Source organism: Stegastes partitus, unplaced genomic scaffold, assembly GCF_000690725.1.
Source record: "Stegastes partitus isolate 25-593 unplaced genomic scaffold, Stegastes_partitus-1.0.2 Scaffold2458, whole genome shotgun sequence".
Lineage (NCBI taxonomy): Eukaryota > Metazoa > Chordata > Actinopteri > Pomacentridae > Stegastes > Stegastes partitus.
The window spans coordinates 1-18,696 of record NW_007580189.1 but is presented as its reverse complement, the minus strand read 5'-3'; the positions used below and the strand labels follow the sequence as shown (position 1 = coordinate 18,696).

Genomic DNA, 18,696 nt, shown 5'->3' with positions numbered 1-18,696 from the left:
AAAAATAAAAAAAAATAAAAAATTCTAACACCTAAAAAATTAACATAATGGCATTCAGTTGTTTTAGGCTCACTTAGATGCTAAATTTTAAAAATTTAAATAAAACAATAAGTGAAAATCAAAACGTTTACTTGAGCGGATTTTGGTGTTACACCATTATGAGGAAGGATTTGTCACCTCTTGTTAGAATCTTTTATTAAAAACACTAAAATGTGGCATCTGAGACACAGATGTACAAAGATTTTGTAAATTTTATTTTGTTTTTAAGTAAGCGTTAATAGCTCAGTTGGGATTTATAAGTAGGGGTACAATTCTCCAATGAGATAATGGCTCATACAGAAACAGGGACTTTTTTTTTTTTTTTTTTTTTTTTTTTAATCAAAAGTAGTTTCAGTGAAAATATTTCTGGAATGAGATATTAGATTTTATTGAAATACTTTTTTAAACATATTTTTTTTTGTTTGCTTGTTTTATATAGAGTCTGTGAGTGAGATGCTGCAGTTGAATTTTCACCAGTCATTCTTCAAAATAAAGTTCCAACCATTTCCATTGAATTGATGATATTTCAGAGTCCAACGTCTTAAATTAAATCTCTCTAAACAGCCATACTTCAGTAGGATTTCATCTTTGTTTCATTTTATTCTTGGTACGCTCTGTTGCTTTTGGTTGGCATTTGAATGAATGCCGCATTCTAAATTAAATTTAAATTAAATGAATCTCTGCAAAGCTCTGTGAAGTCCCAAAGGACGATTAAGCAACATTCAAAATATGCAGGCCTGGATCAAAATGCCAAGTTTTTTAAATTATTTTGATTAATATTTACATTTATTAGCCAGTTCAGGAAATGCATCAAAAACAGGCAGACCCAACTGAAGCATCTGCAGCAGCTTATAGGCTGTGTATGATAAACTGTTTCTTTATTATTGGGCTGTTTGTTGCCTCTTTTTTTTTTTTTTTAATGTACTTAAGCAATGAGATCATTCTTGTAATAATGCCACTGCTGTAAATGGTATTGCATTTAAGCAGCAAAACTGACAACTCTTTCCATTAATCCACTTTATACACCAGGGGAAAAGTAATGTGATTCTCGAGGAGATGATATTTAAGTTTTTGTTGAAAACAAAACACATCCACAGCTCTGATGGTGTCGCGTTAATCCTTCTCCAGTGATGTCACTGCAGAAACTGTGCTTGCTGTGAAGTAAAAGCGCTAATAAATGTATGCACGGTCATAATGACACGTCAGAAGATGTAAATAATGAGTAAGAATATCTCTGCGTAGATTCTCCTTTTGGAGACGGGGTGGATGTTGCTGCTGTGTGTTGCTGCAGCTGTTTAACAGAAAAGAAACGAAGATTCTACATTTGTTTTTCAGTGCACGACCAGACTTTGAAAGCAGATTATGCAAGTGAATGCTGCAATACTGAAGGAAACACTTTAACCCCTGCAAAGTCTGATGAATGTTTGTCTCTGCAGCTAGAAAGTATTAAAGCAGAGATAAAAGCTGTGAACGTTTGGCTTGTATTTATTCAGAAAACTAATTTATGCAAATCAAATAAACCAATGTGTGTCTTAAATGTAAAAATAATGACAATCTTTCCTTGTCGTTACCCAACTGGATCAAAAATCCCAGTGAGAAGCAGCAACTGTCACTTTTCTGTTGTTTGACTATTTATACTGATAGTCAACTTTAAAGCGCTGTGTAGGTTTATTTTAAACAAACTCAGCCACTAGTTTGACTCGATCAAATCATTTTATCTGCCTGCGCCTCACGAAGCATCACATTTCGAGGTACCAGATATCAGAACCAATAAATCCCAGTAAGCAGCGTCCGAGTGAAAACCTTGTTTTATGTTCAGATCCACCACATTTCATGTACACAGTATTCACACCCAGACGGTCAGAGCAAACACAACCCAGCTGGTCTCACACGATTACATTCCTTGTGTTCGACAGGTGAGATACACAGAGTACACACACAGAATGACTTTACTATTACAAGTGCTTCGGGACATCATTGAGATCGGGCAGGTGTTTGAGCACAAGTTTTACACTCTTAGGTATGTGTTGTTTTATGTGTAGTTGTTTTTTTTGTTGTTAAAACTTGGCTTAGAAACAACTGGATGGCTATTGTGCAAACTGAGAGGAAAAGATGCTTCATTATGTTGTTAAATGTGGTCCGTAAAAGTCCCAAAGGGAGCGTTTGTCCTGGTTTCAGTCCAGGGAGAATCGTCTTTACTGCTACTAGAGAGATGCAGTCAGTGTCACAAATCACATTTTCAGTTTTTTATATATATCATGTATCCGTTATGGTGGAGACAACCTGCATAGGTCACTGTAAAGGGCTTGATTCTGTCCCAAACTCCTCCGATGTAGAGGACCAATGCAGCTAAAACAATTTCCTTTACACTTAACAGTCAGCTACTTCTTCAGTGTTCGTCTGTGATGGCTTATGAACTTCGTTTCTCCATCAGGTGAATCTCTTTCACTCAGATTGAATGTGGGGTGTTCTCTTGAGGAGGCAACGTGGTGCGGTTGTAGAATGATTGTGTTTCCGGCTTCTCTCATCGCCTCCCCGTCGTCCCGGCGCCGCTGCTCCGGTTGAGGTTGCGGCTGAGCTGAGGGAAGTGGACGGTGGGCGTTCTGGACGTGGGGCCGTAGAGGCCGAGGTTCCGGGCCGCCGCCGATTTCCTCGGCTGCTTCACGGAGGGGAACGGCGTGTAGATCTGCTGCTTGGGAGCGGAGGTGGAAGATGAGAGCGCCGGGGTGGACGGCGACGAGGAGATGTGGGATTTAGACGACGAGGCGATGGAGGAGAGCGAAGGGGTGGAGGGGGAGCACGTTTTGTAAAAGGTGGAGGAGGAGGCAGGAGGAGAGAGAGCGGACAAACCGTTGGCGGACGAGGAGGATGGGAGGCGGGAGTTTGGGGTGGAGGTCATGGTGGGAGAAGCTGATGTAGGAACAGGAGATGTGGACGGAGTGGAGGGTGGGGAGGAGGGGATGCAGGAGTTGGAGGAGTGGTGAGGAGGAGCCACGGAGGGAAACTGTCTGTCAGAGGTTCTTTCTGAACCCGAGGAGTCGGACTCTTTGTGTCGGCCTGAAGGCGGTGGTGGAGGCAGAAGAGGGACTTGGGCTGCAGGTTTGGACTCTACCAATTCTGGTTGTGCATCTGTGTTTGAATCCAGATCCAGGGAGTCCAGCTGCACCACCACCTCTGCCACCTCTGCTTCTTCAGTCACATCCGAACCCTGTGGAGCCTCTTCGCATACTGACCCCACACCAGAGGAATCAGGAGACGGCGGCGCAGAGGCTTCGCTCCACTCTTTCTGCTCATCACCTTCATCGTTTCCCTCATCCTTCCTCTCCTCGTCACCTTCCAGCCTCGCCGATTCTTCCTCCTCGTCCTCCTCGTCCTCCCTCTCCTCTGAATCTCCGAAGCCCAGCTGCGCTCGAGCCCTGGCTACGTTCCTCCGGTGCTGCCGGACGTGAGCTCGCCAAGGTGACCCCGCGCCTCCTGAACAGCTCCCTGGAGATCCGGTGCTGGTGGAGGGCAGCGAGCCGCAGCGCTGCCTGGCCGGGGAGCCCTGGCTCTGGGAGAGGGACGGAGCTCGGCCCCCCGGCAGCGTGGACGTGCAGCCTCGGGGAGCTCCGCGGGGTTTCCGACCCAGAAGGAGGTGGTTGATCACTGAACTGGAGGGGTTGAGCTGGGAGGCCAGGACTCGGGTGGCAGGACACTTGTCTGGAGGGAAGGTGACGGCGCAGACACAAAACAGATTAAAGTGAGTTTATCATGATTATAGATGCTGGGTTCAGGTATCAGCCTAAAATATAAGAGGGATCTGAGGCAGTTTTTTTCATGCATTTAGGTGGATTTAACCCATTTCTATAGATTTGCTTTGATGTGATGTATTCTATTTAGTCTATTTTATTCTTTTGTTACTTTTTAAATTATTTATTTATTTACTTATTTATTTTGTTTATTTACTGTCATTATTTTTTATTTATTTTATTACTATTATTATTATTATTTCTCTTGTTTTTATGGTTTTACCCTCTATGTTTTTTCCTTTTAATTCTATTTATTCTTTCTTTCTTTCTTTTCTTTTTTATTTGATTGGACACTTTTGGTACTTTTAAAAACTCTTTTTTCTGTTTTGCCTTATTGGCCATTTGTTGTTCAGTGGTTTATATAAATAACCAAAAATATAGACAAATGTCTTTTCTGAATTCCCAAAATCATGTCTTAAACTCACTTTGTCTGACTAAAATCTCGATATTACTAGAAAAAATATTATTTTCAATTTATTTATGATTATTTATTAATATTACTAGAGAAAAGTTTATCCTCACATTTTTAGAAACTGTACCCTTTAATAATGTACTAATCCATTTTTTAAAAATTAACATTTTGAAAAAAAATTCCATATTTTTTCATATTATAAATTAAAAAGGTAAACTTTTTATATTATTTTAAACTTTGATCTCAGGAAATATTCAAAAAATGTTTTGAGATGCTGGATTTCTGATTTACAAGTCATAATCATCCAAATTAAAAGAAAAAAAAAGGCTTGATCTACATAATTTTACATGTAATGAAGACAGAATATATAAAATGTTTTACCTTCTTAAACAACTGATGGAAAATACTAAACGTTTTTCACTGTGTTCTAATTTTTTGAGATACACCAGCATTCAAATTGGATTATTACGCTCATCATTGTCATCAGTAAATAGTCGGTCGATGATTAACTGTTGAATTACATCAGCACTACGCTCATGACAGAAATGATTCATGTGGGCTCGTCCAGCAGCTGAGTCATGTTTAGAAACAAGAAGCTGTTCAGAGCAGCAGACACCAGAGGGCGCCACAGCTTCCACTTTACTGAGACTTACAGTATTTAACTACAGCGTTTCTCTAAGGTTATATAATATGTAGAGTATTTTGGGCATTTCCCCCAATATAAGTAAACCATGTTAATATAAACAAGACTTTATAAAAGCTGATTACTGTCTTTATATGACTGATGATTAAAGTGGAAAGAGAGGAGTGACTGTGTGCACAGATGTCTGCAGCTGAAGGAGGAAAACATCAAATCTCAGAGTAATACTGTTACACAAGCCTCACAAATCAGAGGTTTGCATGAGACGGGACGAGCCGCAGCAACCGAGAGGGTCTGTTAATGAAGGTTAGTAACAGAGAACGAGAGAAAACCTCCAACATGCAGCAATCATGTGCAAAAATCAAGTACAATTGGAAACATCTGTCACTGCAGAACTTCATTATTTGGTTAAATGAAACATAAACTGATTTTCTCCCAAATTATACAAGCAATAAAAGCAAAATTGTCATAATAGTATACAATATATTAACACAGCTGTATTTTTTTTTTAGGGAATTCAGACCAAAAACAGTGAATTTTGCATCTGCAGTAGTGACAGGTGTCTCCAAACACGTATTTAGAATGAATCGCAGCTGGTTCATTGACTTTAATTATGCATATTCCACCTGCAACCAGAACAAACCCATCACCAGCTGCTCCGGCTGCGGTATTCCCTTCACCAAACACACCGCGTTTTGATGAAAAATTAATCAAATCATGTGGCAACGGATTCAAAAACGCTCTCAAAATGCCAAAACATTTCCCAACATCTTATGCTATAGGCTCCTTCGCTGCTTTTTTCAAAATGAAGCATTCATGTATTTAGCATTTTGAGAGCACATGTACCCACATTAAAATAATTTAAACCAGATTTTGCACATTTTGTTGGTTTTTATAGTTAAATAATCTGTAAAGGATCCAACATTTCTGAGCAGTTCTTGCAGCAGATTTCCAGAGTTTTTCTGGGAAAACTCAACTGTTCAAATAAGCATCATCAACCTCTGTTTAAATCTGTTTAACTTCTTGAGCTATGTGTTTATATGAGCTGTGTGTGTGGCTAAAAACTAGTTATTTTTCTAATTAATCAAAACAATCTATTGGAAATCTGCTTTGGGAACAAACTGGAGACAAACACTTTAAAACCGCTCAATTACTTTAAACCAAACACCAATGAATCAATAAAAACCCTGACATTAACCCCAGAAACCAGTTTCAGATGCTCTGTGCTGCAGGTTTGACACCAGTACCGTCAGTGTGGAGCTCAGTACTGTTGCTGTGTTTGTTGAAACCCTCCTGAGGAACCCCTGGACTTGTGGCCACTTCAGGTTCAGGTCCTACGAGTCACACAGCATCATCAAACATCTGGATTTGCACTGAGAACATCTGTGCCGCTATGTCTTTTTTTTTTCCCCCCATGTGAGGCATCTCATTAGTGTTTGCTTTTGTTTGTGCGAGTGTTAAAGGAGTTTTTCTTAAGAAGCAATTTTCTGTGGCCGTGGTATCCAGTACTCATAAATAAACATAGTCAGTGTGCTTTTAAGTCTTTCTTACTGGAAATTCACTCTCTGAACCCCAAAACACACCAGCAGGCTTGAAAGACTTATTATCTGTTTAAAAATCTGCAAAATAATACAATTTATCAAAGCTAGAAAGTGTAAAAACAGAAGGAAATGTTGGATATTTGACTTCCTAACAGTCATGTTGTTGGAAAAAGTCACCAAATCTGAATTTAAATCCATGATATTTCATCAGAAATTATTGTATTTTACATGTCTTATTTAAAAATTTGCCCCAAAAATGTTTCATCTAACCAGTTTCTATAAAAATAAAAATAATTAAAGAACATCTGTTCTCCTTAGCACAACTGAAGCATGTAAAAAGTAAAAGGTCTATAACATATAGAGCCCAGTACCTTTGGGCACTGAGTTTTTTCTATTTTTGTAAAATAATCAGGGAAATTCAACTAACATTTTTCCTTTATTTATGATTAACGGAAACGTTTTTATACCACAAAAAATGACTTTATATTGCAATGAAAAATGAGCTCACAGTGACTAAAATGAGCAAAAAAAAACTTCTTGGGGTTCAGCTGGTTAAAGAAAAATGTTTGTAAATGACAGCATCTTGAAATTAAATCAAATACTTGGTTATATAACGTGAGTTGTGTACATTAGTGAGGAATTAATCACCTGAAAAGATTAACTAACCTTCTCATTCTGATGTTTTTTGATGGCTTTCTTTACCTACAGGCAGGTTGAACAGAACCTTTAAGGTATGCTCACTGTTGTTGTTCATCCTCCTCACCTGTGCGTATGTAGAGTTGCATAGCCTGCTGCTGCTGCCGCCTCTTGATGCGGGCGTATTGCTTCTTCAGGGCGTAGATGTCGGTGCTCATCCTCTCCATCATCATGCTGTTGATGGCCGCCTGGTGCTCTGCTCTGGCACCTCCTCCTCCAGCTCCTCCTCCACCTCCTCCTGCTCCTCCAGCTCCTCCAGCTCCCACCGCTCCCGGGCTCAGCTCGGCCATGTTCCCCTGCTCGCCTCGCTGGTCTGGACGGAGGAAAAACAACACACAGGTCAGGGTGAGATTAGACGAGTAGCTGTAGTTTGACAGTCTTGGGTGTTTTTAAAAAGAGAATCAGAGCACATGGAAGGTAGTTAAGACACTGAAATCCACTATTTTAATAAGCAATCATGCTGAACAAGCATCTAAAAGGAGAAACAGGGTGACAACTGAGGTTTTGTTCTTAATATCACTTGACACACAGCTTGTGACAGTGAATGAATTCATCATATATCACATTATAGCAGATTAGGGACCCAACGATATGGTGTCTTCAGAGATAAGATACTGATTATTAGTGATCACTAGAAATTGATATCAGGAGCAAAAAATATAGAAAACAAGAAATTGCTTAGGGTTCTGTGGGTTAACTTATGTTATTGAGGACTAAAAAAATAATGATAATTGGAAAAATGCAGAATATCGGATATGAAATCTCCTGCTATATTAATTAATGATGTATTGTATGGAGTAGTGAGAGTGCCAAATTACAAAAATAAATCAATAAAAGAATAATAAAATAAAATTGGAAATAAAAAGAAGAATAAATAAAATAAAAAAATAAGTAATGTGACAATATATCAATCAAAAATGAATCCATAAAAGAAAAGGCTAATAAAAGTAGAAATATAAAGACAAATGAATAAAATAATCAAAATAATATTTATTTATTTTTACAATGTATTTATTTTATCATTTTTATTTTTTTTTAGTTTTAAAATTATTTTTTTTAATTTTTAAGTTTTTTTTTTGCTGCTTTATATTATTTTTTTTTTTCTTTATTTCTATTTTTATTTTATTTTTATTTTATTGCTTTTAAAGAACTTTTTAAATGTATTGAGTAAAGTTCGAATATAAATCTTGATGGAAACACAATTTCTTGAAACTTTCATGACAACTGACAAAACAAGCATCGTTTGTGAAACACAGAAGAGAAGCAGAGATTCAAGTGATTACAGTCAAAGGCTCTGGTTCAAAAAGCAGAAGCAAAATACAGAAATCAGACATAATCCAATGTGCCTTTTTTTTTTTTTTTTAAAGCTTTTTAAGCTCCTTTTCTTTCTTATTTGCTCCCCCCAGTTCGGCTTTAATCAAAATCAGCTGAGCGTGCAAGACATTAAACTAAGCAGCAGAGAAAAAAGCCTCTTGATGCAATCTGCGGAGAATAACAACAAAATCTGGAGTCTGTGTTGTATTTATTTACACAGCATGAGACGTACTGTATATTGTACATGACTGAGTCAGACTTTCCTGCTTTTTGATGCTTTTAGATCAAAGCAGAAGACAAGCTAAAGTGCATTCTGTTGAGTTTTTTACTCGAGTGTATTCCTGTTCATTTTCTCTTTAGCTTCCCTGAATAATCACAGCACTCTGGAGGCTATTTCTCATCACCTTTTCAGCAGCTCTTCCTGCTTTTGTGCAACAAAAACTGAATCCAATCCAGCAGCAGCACACAATGTAAAGCACTTTTTGGAGGCCTGCTGCTCTGCTTTGTCGACTGCAGCTCCACAGTGTGACTGCGTTAGCGATTTATTGATGTTCTTTTGCTTCTTAAAAATAACGTTTCCCCTTTGAAGCGGGTCAAGCGCTGAGATCTTCTTAGGAGGTTAAATGAAAGTGCTCAGATCTGAAGTCCTCTTTAAATCTCTCCACAGTGTGACAAGTGCTGCCTCAGATCTTAACCAATGTTTTCAGCTAAATCCCTCAGGCTGTTTCTCATGTTTGCGCGAGTCGCTGAGGGACGAGGAAGCGGGGATTTGTCTGGAGGAAACAGATCAGAGGCTGTACTTGGAGTCAGATTGGGGGCAGAACACGAGGATCTGGGGCAGAAGTGAGTCTGGAGCCGCTTGGCGCCAAACTGTACTCTCTCTTCTACTGTCCCGTGGGCTGCTTTATGTGTCTGTGCTGACCTTTGAGATGCTTCTGGTATCTCTGCAGCTCGGGGGCCAGCAGGCCGCCCAGGGGCCCCAGACAGCCGAGCGCCGTCACCACCGAGTCTTCGTCATCCATGTCGGCGTCGTCATCGCTGTCCCAGCCGCCCAAACCACCACTGGAGGAAAATCAGTATCAACACCACCACTATTATTATTATTACTACATGTTCCCATCATCACCATGTTCACATGCTAAGTGTTACGTTTCCAATTACAGGTTATGTGTCCATTTTTAGAGAAGGCTAAACTTCAGACAAACAGATGCTTCAAATGACATTTTGGACTCTTGCAGGTTCTCCCAAATGTAAATGCTGATCGCACATGGAACTGTTATAGAATAATTCCACCATCAGCGTTTAGACAGGACTCAGTTTCACTATTCAGCTCTGTCTGGCAACAGGTCTAAAACCTACCAGGAAATAAAAGCTTCATTTTCAGTTAAAAGAATAACCAGAATAACTGGAAACTACCTGGCAAAAGAAACAGAACCTTGTTGTTTAAGTAGGCAAACAGTTAATAAGAGTGAACTTGGGATGAGGATTGGCTCCATTTAAAAAGCTTCAAAACCAACATTCAGTTGTCATTGTTTCTTCTAGATCAGTAAAACCCGACCAGCTGTATTTATAACCACTGGTTGTACTCTCCCTTTATCACAGCACTGAGACCTGGGTTTGCGTTTCAAATTGGGATTCTTACAGTACAACCATGAACTAACCTCCCAAAACACATTGTAGGACTCCTTAACCATTCCTGCAACCTACAAGTTCCATTTCATCCAGCTAACTTCCAATAACAATTGTTCTTCTACCTGGGAATTAAAGTAATGAGTACATACAGCTTTAAGGTTTCCTGCTGTTTCTCATGATACACGACCAGCAGAGCCACTTCAAACTACATTACCAACATGACCACTTGGTATCTCTTACCATCTAAAATCCTTCAAGCACCATGGGTTTATCAATACACTCCACCGTTAGGTTGCTGGTACTTCAGAGTAACAGATTCTTACTTAAGGATCACATTCAACTGAACAACCTGCCTGCTCTTGCACTCTCCCTGCTCCTGAAGGGGTGGACAGAGGGTTAACATTGTGATCACTGTGCGAACAAGGTGGATGGCATCCCCCCCTCTTTTAACAGCTCACTGGCTAACAGCCAGAAAACAAATCAGGAACTTCTTTCTTCTGTCTTATTTTCTAAGTGGTATTGATCGTTTTGTATCCTGTGTTGCTGGTAGCTGCGAGGCTCCGAGGAAACCGGAAAGCGATCCAGTCTTACGGCAAACAGTATTAAGACTTGGAAACGTTGAGTAGGTAAGATTTAAAAGGTTGTCTGTTGCCACTTTAACCCTCTGAACCCCAAAACCTGCCAACAGGTATAAAAGGCTTGTTATCTTTTAAAACACACCAAAATTATAAAGACCCAAAAACTGTAAAAGCAGGAAGCATCATCAGATTCACAACTTTCCAAATCATCCACAACGTGCTGTTTTCTCAGAAAAAAATGACCTGATCTAAGCTTCAAATCACGATATTTCATCAAAATGACTCGTTCAAAAATATGACAAAAATGAAACAGATCCTAAACAGATCCTGCAATAAACACAAAAATCTACACTTCACAGCACAACCGAGAAGTCATCAGTGACTCAGCTGTGACCAACAATCGTGTACCAAAAATTTGGAGAGTTTCCAGAAAAAAAAAAAAAATTGAATGAAAAAAAAAAAGCCAAAAAAAGGGAAAAAAAAGAAGAAGGTGGTGGAAAAAAAAATCAACCGGAAGAAAAAACCTTCCAAAAGTGACGGGCAAAACAAAAAAAAAAAAGGTGGGAAAAAGTGGTAAAATGGAAAGTGAACGGGTCAAAAAAACCCCTTAAAAAAAGCAAAAACAAAACTTTTTCACAGTATTGGTAACACCAATTTTACTTGCAGATTCCAAGTTTTTTTCGATTTGTAGTTTGATTTTGCAGCCAAACAAGTTCAACTTTCATTTAGGATTTATGGCACTAAAGCTGTATCATACTCCACAGCAGACATTCCTGAGTTCTCTCTACTTCTAATAATTGTTGTTCTGTTTCCATAGATGTGCAGGACTTCATGTTGCAGAGAAAAATGAGCCCACAGTGAGTAAAAATGTGACAAGAGCAAGAAGCTGTACCATTTTTCAGTACATGTTAGTGACACCAACATGTTGCTGTCACCGACTGTTATCATGAATATCATCGGTCGTCTCTTTAAGGGCAGCGAAGTGGAGAAACGTGGAGGGTTTTACGCAACACTATTGACTTTCTAAGTATAGAACAGAACAAACCTTCCGTTGGATTTCACTGAGGTAGGGAATGGAGTGATGTTGTAGGTGTACTTCTCTCTCAGCTCGGCCAGCTGGGGGAAGGGAAACACCGCCATGGAGTAGACCTCCTGAAAGACGCAGAGAAAGGAGGTCAGAGGGACTTCATCGCGCCACTTATTGACTATTTTAAAAGGTATAAACGCGTCACTACCTGCATGAGTTCAGCAGGATCGATGAGGTTGTGCTCCAGCATCTCCTGAGTGAGGCATCCCATTGTGCTGTAAAACTCATCGGCTGTCTGACAGTATTCGATCCTCCTGGACACAGATGAATGAGAGGCAGGCTGTGGTTAAAGGACAAATGGGGTACGCTAGCAATCCATCTTAAGTTTTCCAATTATAGCTGACATTGCATTTGCTTTGCTATGACAACTGTTTGGCTCAAATTTGACCCAGATAGCAAATAAAACCTTAATTATAGCAGGTTTTTTTAATGGCAAAATCAATCAATAGTGTTTCATACTCCAATAAAAAGCATTTTCAGAAACTATTCAATCATGTTTAAGGATTATTATTAGCAGAAGCAGCAGAGGTGCTATTGGTCTTCATGATTAGGGTATTTTTCACCTCCGCAATCAGAGATTTTTTTGGCAAACAGCCTGAAAATTATGACATTGAGCATCTAATACTGAAACAAAATACCAGCGATTGGCACACTGACTCATGCAAACATTGGGATGATTTTGGAAAATCTCAGACCATCTGTACTTTAATCGAGCATCCACTTACTCCCCCAGTCTCTCCCAGATGGCTAGGGCGACCCGAAACAGCACCTCCGATCCCTCGAAGAACACCGAATCCCAGATCTTGAGCACGGTGGGCGCCGGCAGGCAGGTGGCGAACATGGTTAGGAACCACTGCATAGTGAAAACGTTGGTCAGCGGAGGCTCGTAGCTGCCTGGAGGAAAGAGACGCAGAAAGATTGTGATGTTAAGCAAGAGATTAGTGCAAATGAACTCACAGAATAATGACTTATTGATGAGTTCTTTTGATTTTATGCATGTAATAAATAAAAACTTCTCACAGACATGCACTCGTTTTTGATCTGATGGTATCTGAATGTGTCGGCTTCATGTCTGTGCCCGGATTAGTTTTCCGGAAAAGTTGCAACGGCAATTTTACTTGCAATGTTGCATGAAGCTACCAAAATTTCTGTCTCACTGTCAACACAGCACAAGTCTGAGCTGCATGCAGTCGCATCAACAGACAGGAAGGCCAAGCAACGTACTTCAGATTTCACCAGAAAAATACCAGCTAGAAAAACATCCTTATTTACTTTGCGATCTATTACAAACTAAAAGTCCATAAAATTAAACTAAACTGCGATGAGGACCAAGTCTGCAACAGGTGAGATTACTGAGACCCATTAATAATTTATATATTTCTGGTTTTGACTAAATCAGAGCTCAAATTTAGTTTGTTGCTTCCAGGAGTCTTTCCTCTGAGCTGATTAAATACCAGCAGCAGGAACTATTCCAGCATCTCCACAGAAAGAGAGAGTTTTGCACATTTATGCAAGTGGAACAGCAACAGTAACTGCATCGCTTATAGATTATCTCCTACATGGAGAGAAGATCAATCAGGATGTCACAGAAAATCCCAGTTTGTGCTTTCTTTTTTTAGATTATGTGTAACATTTCATTTTTCAGGTGCAATATTCCAATTTCACGTGTCATATTTCATTATATTGTGTGATATCACTTATTACCTCTGTATTAGCGCCAGCATTACTTTTTGCTTTGCTTTTCAAGTCTTATTTTAGTGTACTTATCATATTTTCAGTAATGTATCATACTTAAATCTTATTCCTTCTCTACTGGGCATTTAATTTACATCATTCAATTTTTTCTGACCAATATCTGGCACAAGAGTCTCCTTTGGGATCAGTAAAGTTTTTTAATAAAGTCAGCGAGTAACACAAACATAAAAGCGACCCATAACTCACTTTAACAGACAAATAAATCAGCAATGTTATGGATTCCAGCACATATAACAGCAACATAAAGGAAACAAGCGAAGCAGCAACATTTATACAAGTCGGCTTTTAGGAAACATGCATCCAAACAGAGCTGTACCTCCAGCTTCTCGGTTGGCTGCTTTCTGGAGGTGGTGGAGGTGTTGGGACAGTCTGGGCAGCTTTAGACGCAGCAGATCTCTGAACACCGCCATGTCCACTGCCAAGATGGTACAGAAGGAGGCATTAAACATGACTGTCAAGCCTCACATCGGGAGGGAGAGTAGAGGTGTTGCAATTTCAATGTACACCGGAAATGATCCAAAGGTCTGGCTGACACATCGTAGATCACAGCTACCACATCTATTAAACATTTAAGCTCCTGAATCCCAAATTAAAACATCTAATTTAATCACTGCTTTTTAAATTTGATTTGGTTGTGAGAAACATCACAGTTTCCCGGAGAGAAAGTTGACATATTTAATTGCTTGTCTTGTTCAATCAAGTCCATTAACAGACTCATCTTTTCATCTCTAGATCAGAGGATTGCACCAAACGAAGGAATACTATTTCTGTCATGTACAACAAATGGAACAGCTTTTGTACAAAATTCTGTCTTTTGCAGTTATGTTCTGGGCTAAAGCTGTTAGAGCTAGTAACGTATAATCGTTTTATTTAATTTCAGGATCATCTTCAGTTTCAAAATGCATCAAATCATGTGTGTGTGTGTCATTGCGTTTACCTGACAGTGCACGCAAGTTGTTGGCAAAATAGCTGTCGGGCAGCACTTTGTCAATCAGGTAGATCATCACCTGAGAATAGGAGATAAGAAAAATAGGAGAGAGCTTAGTTTTAGTGCATTTTTTATCATTTCAGAATGAAAATAAGCATGATCAGCCTGCCTATAATAAAGCAAATAAGTCTGTGTAGGCTTATTTGACAGAAATCTGTGTATTTTCCTTGATTTCTAGCTATTTCATGGACAAAAGTGTTCATTGTGATTGACTAAATGAAAGCCCAACTAACAAAACTGGCAAAAAGAAGCTGAACTGCAGTTTTTATTCAAACTTCTCGTCATTTTGGTGCAGGTTTTTTTTTTTGAGAGACGGCTGAGGAGCACCAAAAACACTACCACCAGACTGTATAAGCAGTTTAATCCCAATGAATTCATGTGTGAGATGTAAAAATCATGTAAAAACTTCCCCTTTTCGTGCAGGATACACTACATTTTGGAGAAAACAGTCATATTTTCCAGGTTATTTAATGCTGCTGCTGTGTGCGTTTACCTTCAGAGCATCACTCTCGTTTCCTTCTGTAACCTCCAGTATAAGAGCAGCCAGAACGTTGAACCCTTGGCAGTAGCCCACAGCTTTATTCCAGCGGGCGTAGGCCAGCAGCACCCTCTTCAGCACCACCCGGTCCTGCTCCCCCTCCTGGCCGCAATAGGAGCTGCAGCCCGTCCTGTGCAGATCCTGGATGCACAGCGATGATTATTTCATTACCAGTCAGTGCATTAACTGGATAAATCAATTACATGTGGATAAATAAATCATTTGCTGCACTAAACAGCGACGAGCAGGCAAACGGAGGGAAGCAGATGACTGGACTTTGCCCTGTTGACGGAAGCAGCCATTTGTCTGTTGAATCTCTGAGTCACTGAGACTCGCAGTGTTTCCATGAAGTCATCGGGCTCTGACGCACAGTCATGAGCAAACATCCTCAACCGAACGCTCACGCTTCCCAGTCACATCCACCTTCAAGGGACTGCGTTTCATATGTTGGATAAGCTCATATACAACAAAAAGAAATGCTTTTCTGTGTCAATATTTGTTATTCTGCAGGATCACCTCAATAAAATAGGTCAGCAGGTTCAGACTGTTGTGCGTCTTTCAAACCTAGTCAGTCAGGTTTATCTTATAGAACTGTCTAGGATATATACAGGATCCACGCAGAACTGTCCTCTGCCTCACAATAACAAAAAGGTCTGACAAAATAATGTCATCTTGAAATCATTTTGTGGCTCTTTTGGAGTTTAATGTCAATTTTACTGTCTTAATTAGTTGATTATTAGCTAAAATATTTGTTGATGAAGGTGAGATGTGTGGCAAAAGCCATTAAGTGCATCAAGAATTTCCATTTTTCTCATGTTTCTGTTAATTATAAGCTCAGCTGCCGATTTGCTAGGTATACCTACCGACATCTAAGGCAATCTAACAACAGCCCTGCCATAAATCCTCCCTTCCAGGGTATTTCTTTGCTCAGAATAAGTCTTTGGAGGGTGACTAGAAATAATACTTAGCATGCTTGATCCATGTTCACGAAAGGTAGTGAGTTTGTGTTACCTTATATAATAAAATATATGCATTTTCCTGTTATTTCAACCATTTCATGAACCAAAATGTCTACACGCGAGAGGAAATAAACCCCCTTTAACAGAAGTGGCACAAATTTCTTTTCTTTTTTTTTAAATGATCAATTGTTATCATTTTGGCCGCTCGTTAAAACCTCTCTGCAGGACGCCAAAAACCCCTTTGTGTAGGAAAAACCCTGCCATTATGAAGCTTATAATTTGAACCCATTTTACAGCCACATTGATTCGACTGTGTGGCTGCTATGGAGGCTGCTGAAGGAGTTCTGGAGCTAAACTTTGATCAGATCCAAGATCAGCATGTATGATTCTTTATCATTCACCTGATTCAGCGGGAAAAACTTTGTGTTCTGTGATAATCTAACTGCTGTTCACAATCAAACCTGTAGAACTTTGTATAAAAACTACAAAAAATATTTGATTTGTGCAGTTTATTTGCAAAACTAGACACAATATATCACCAATGATTGTAAAACTATTACTCTATATGAGCTGCAGAGACAATTCGCTGCTAAAGCACAGCATGTTTCTGTGACCCTGCACAGTCTCCTCCTTCAGACGGCCTTCAGGTTTCCGCCTCAGAGTATTTTAATCTTCATGCTGAGGCTTCAACACTGGAGCCCAAGCTGCTGACTCAGGACTCTCACGAATGCTCACACACTGTGCACACACAATCATCTCAACCCCCAACTCCCCCAAAGCGCAAATATAATCCGGTTACCTTGACGATCTGGATGCCGAGGGAGTCGTCATCCGGGTTGCTGCGCTCGTTGAAGGCGAAGCGAAGGGTCTTCTCCCAGTCGATGGAGATGCTGTGGAGGTACTGGTCCGCTAGCGTTAGCCAAACCTGCACAGAGACGTGAACCACGTAATTTTACGGCTTTTTCGAGATGAAGGCAGCTAATGTGAGAAACAGCGAAAGATCACAGATGCAGATTTTCATTCGTGTCCCCACTGAGGGATTTAAACAAACATTTAATCTGCGCTGTGTTTCTTCCCTCCGGCTCTTCTGTAAAAAGGCCTCGTGTTCGCAATGACTCACTTTGTTCACGCAAGAGACAAGATTTCATTGTTCATCTCCTCAGACAAGATGAAAGTAATCGCTTCCATTTCCCGTTTCCTCGCTCTCTCGCCCCAACAGATAAAGCCTTGATGTGAGATGAATGCGGCGTTGTAGACAAAGTGCCTCCGCGTATTGTTCTTTTAGACGATGCCGTTTCTCTAAAGACCGGCTGACAACAGCAAAAGACTTTTCTTGTTAATGGCACAGCTGGGTCAAGATACAAATAGACTAAAGAAATGTGAAAAGTCTTGTTTATCAAAATGCTTTTTCATATGGAAGATGTTTCTCAGTGACACCCAAAGGCCTGGGCTAATAATTTACTTTTTCGACTCCCAACACAGTCGATAAACAACACAACTGTCCCAACAGCAACAAACATTTAGAGTTACATACCCTTTTCCTCCACTCCTTTGGTATCCCAGTGGGAAGTCTTGCCACAGCTTTGAGGGCGTCATACCACTGTTGGAAGAAGAAGCACATCATCTTATTTAACCTGAAGCTGAAACTATAAGTCACTCAGAAACACCATACTGATACCAGAAGTGGCACGTTCAAAAGTTTCTGAGACAGGGCCAGTGTGTCCAACAAGTGCAAGCAGTAACTATCATCAGTGGGTTCTGTGCTACCCATGATTTTGTGACCACTGGATGACCAGCTGGATGTTCCAACTTTCATGTGGAGGGTCATCATTGTGACTAGACGTGGGTCTGTGGCTACCACCAGGAGAAGAAACTGCATTTTTCGAATTTTTCAAAGCTGGACGATTTGCGTCAGGTCAGGAGAGCAGCAGCAGGAGTTTTTCTTTAAAGTTGTTGTGGTTGTACACCAAGGAATCCTCTCTCAGAGTGTTGGAGAACATTCGGCACAGACTGATTACATGTCGGTTTTTGCCCGCAACAACACAATCATCACTCTCAACCCGCCCGGCTCACCAGATGTGGCTCCCTGTGACTTCTTCCTCCCCCTCAAAGTAAATTTTCCAAGTTGAAGGGTCGCCGCTTTGACACAGTTTAAGAGATTCAGCAGTGATTGCAGATGGTGCTTAGCATGGTTACGTAACAGGACATGCAGAGAGCGCGGTATCGCGGCGAAAGAAGGCGACTTTGACGGGAATTTACCCTGTTTAAAGGCAAAGTCTCTGAACGTTTTGATCTGAAAAAATTGTCCTAGTTCTTCAAGATGTTCCCTCTGTTTTCAGCCTTTTTAATGAGAGCTAAAATGTGTTAAAGATCCGAAAACAAGTCGAGCTGCCCTCTACTAAAGCACTGACCTGCACGACTGGGAATCTACACAGACACAAACGACTGCATCAGCCTCTCATGCTAAAATACATGTTCATACTCCTGTATACACACACAACTTCAGATCAGCAGCTAAACATGCTGGATCTAAAGCCGAGACCTGGGTTGTCTTTTCATCCCTCACCTGCTGGAATCCGTTCTTTCCCAGCGACGGTTCAATCGTAAACTTGAGCCTTGTGTCAACTCCTGCAAACAAACAGAGACAGTTGGTTAGAGGAGTCTTTACCTGACGTTTCCAGACTTTTGTTTGCTTGTTTAAATGTTTTGAAATATGTGCAAAAAACCCC

The 18,696-nt window shown here is 40.2% G+C and overlaps 1 protein-coding gene across 1 annotated transcript; it reads right to left on the bottom strand.

Annotated features, from left to right (window-relative positions):
• Nucleotides 1-1,829: 1,829 nt before the first annotated feature.
• tbc1d30 (TBC1 domain family, member 30) lies at nt 1,830-18,595 on the bottom strand (the record flags this gene model as incomplete). Its single annotated transcript, XM_008305280.1, has 13 exons — nt 1,830-3,738; nt 6,127-6,213; nt 7,184-7,429; nt 9,353-9,492; nt 11,686-11,792; nt 11,876-11,981; nt 12,453-12,621; nt 13,799-13,897; nt 14,420-14,489; nt 14,964-15,149; nt 16,767-16,892; nt 17,502-17,567; nt 18,534-18,595. Coding segments are annotated over 13 exons (2,639 nt in total), but the record flags the coding sequence as incomplete, so codon positions are not given.
• Nucleotides 18,596-18,696: the final 101 nt, after the last annotated feature.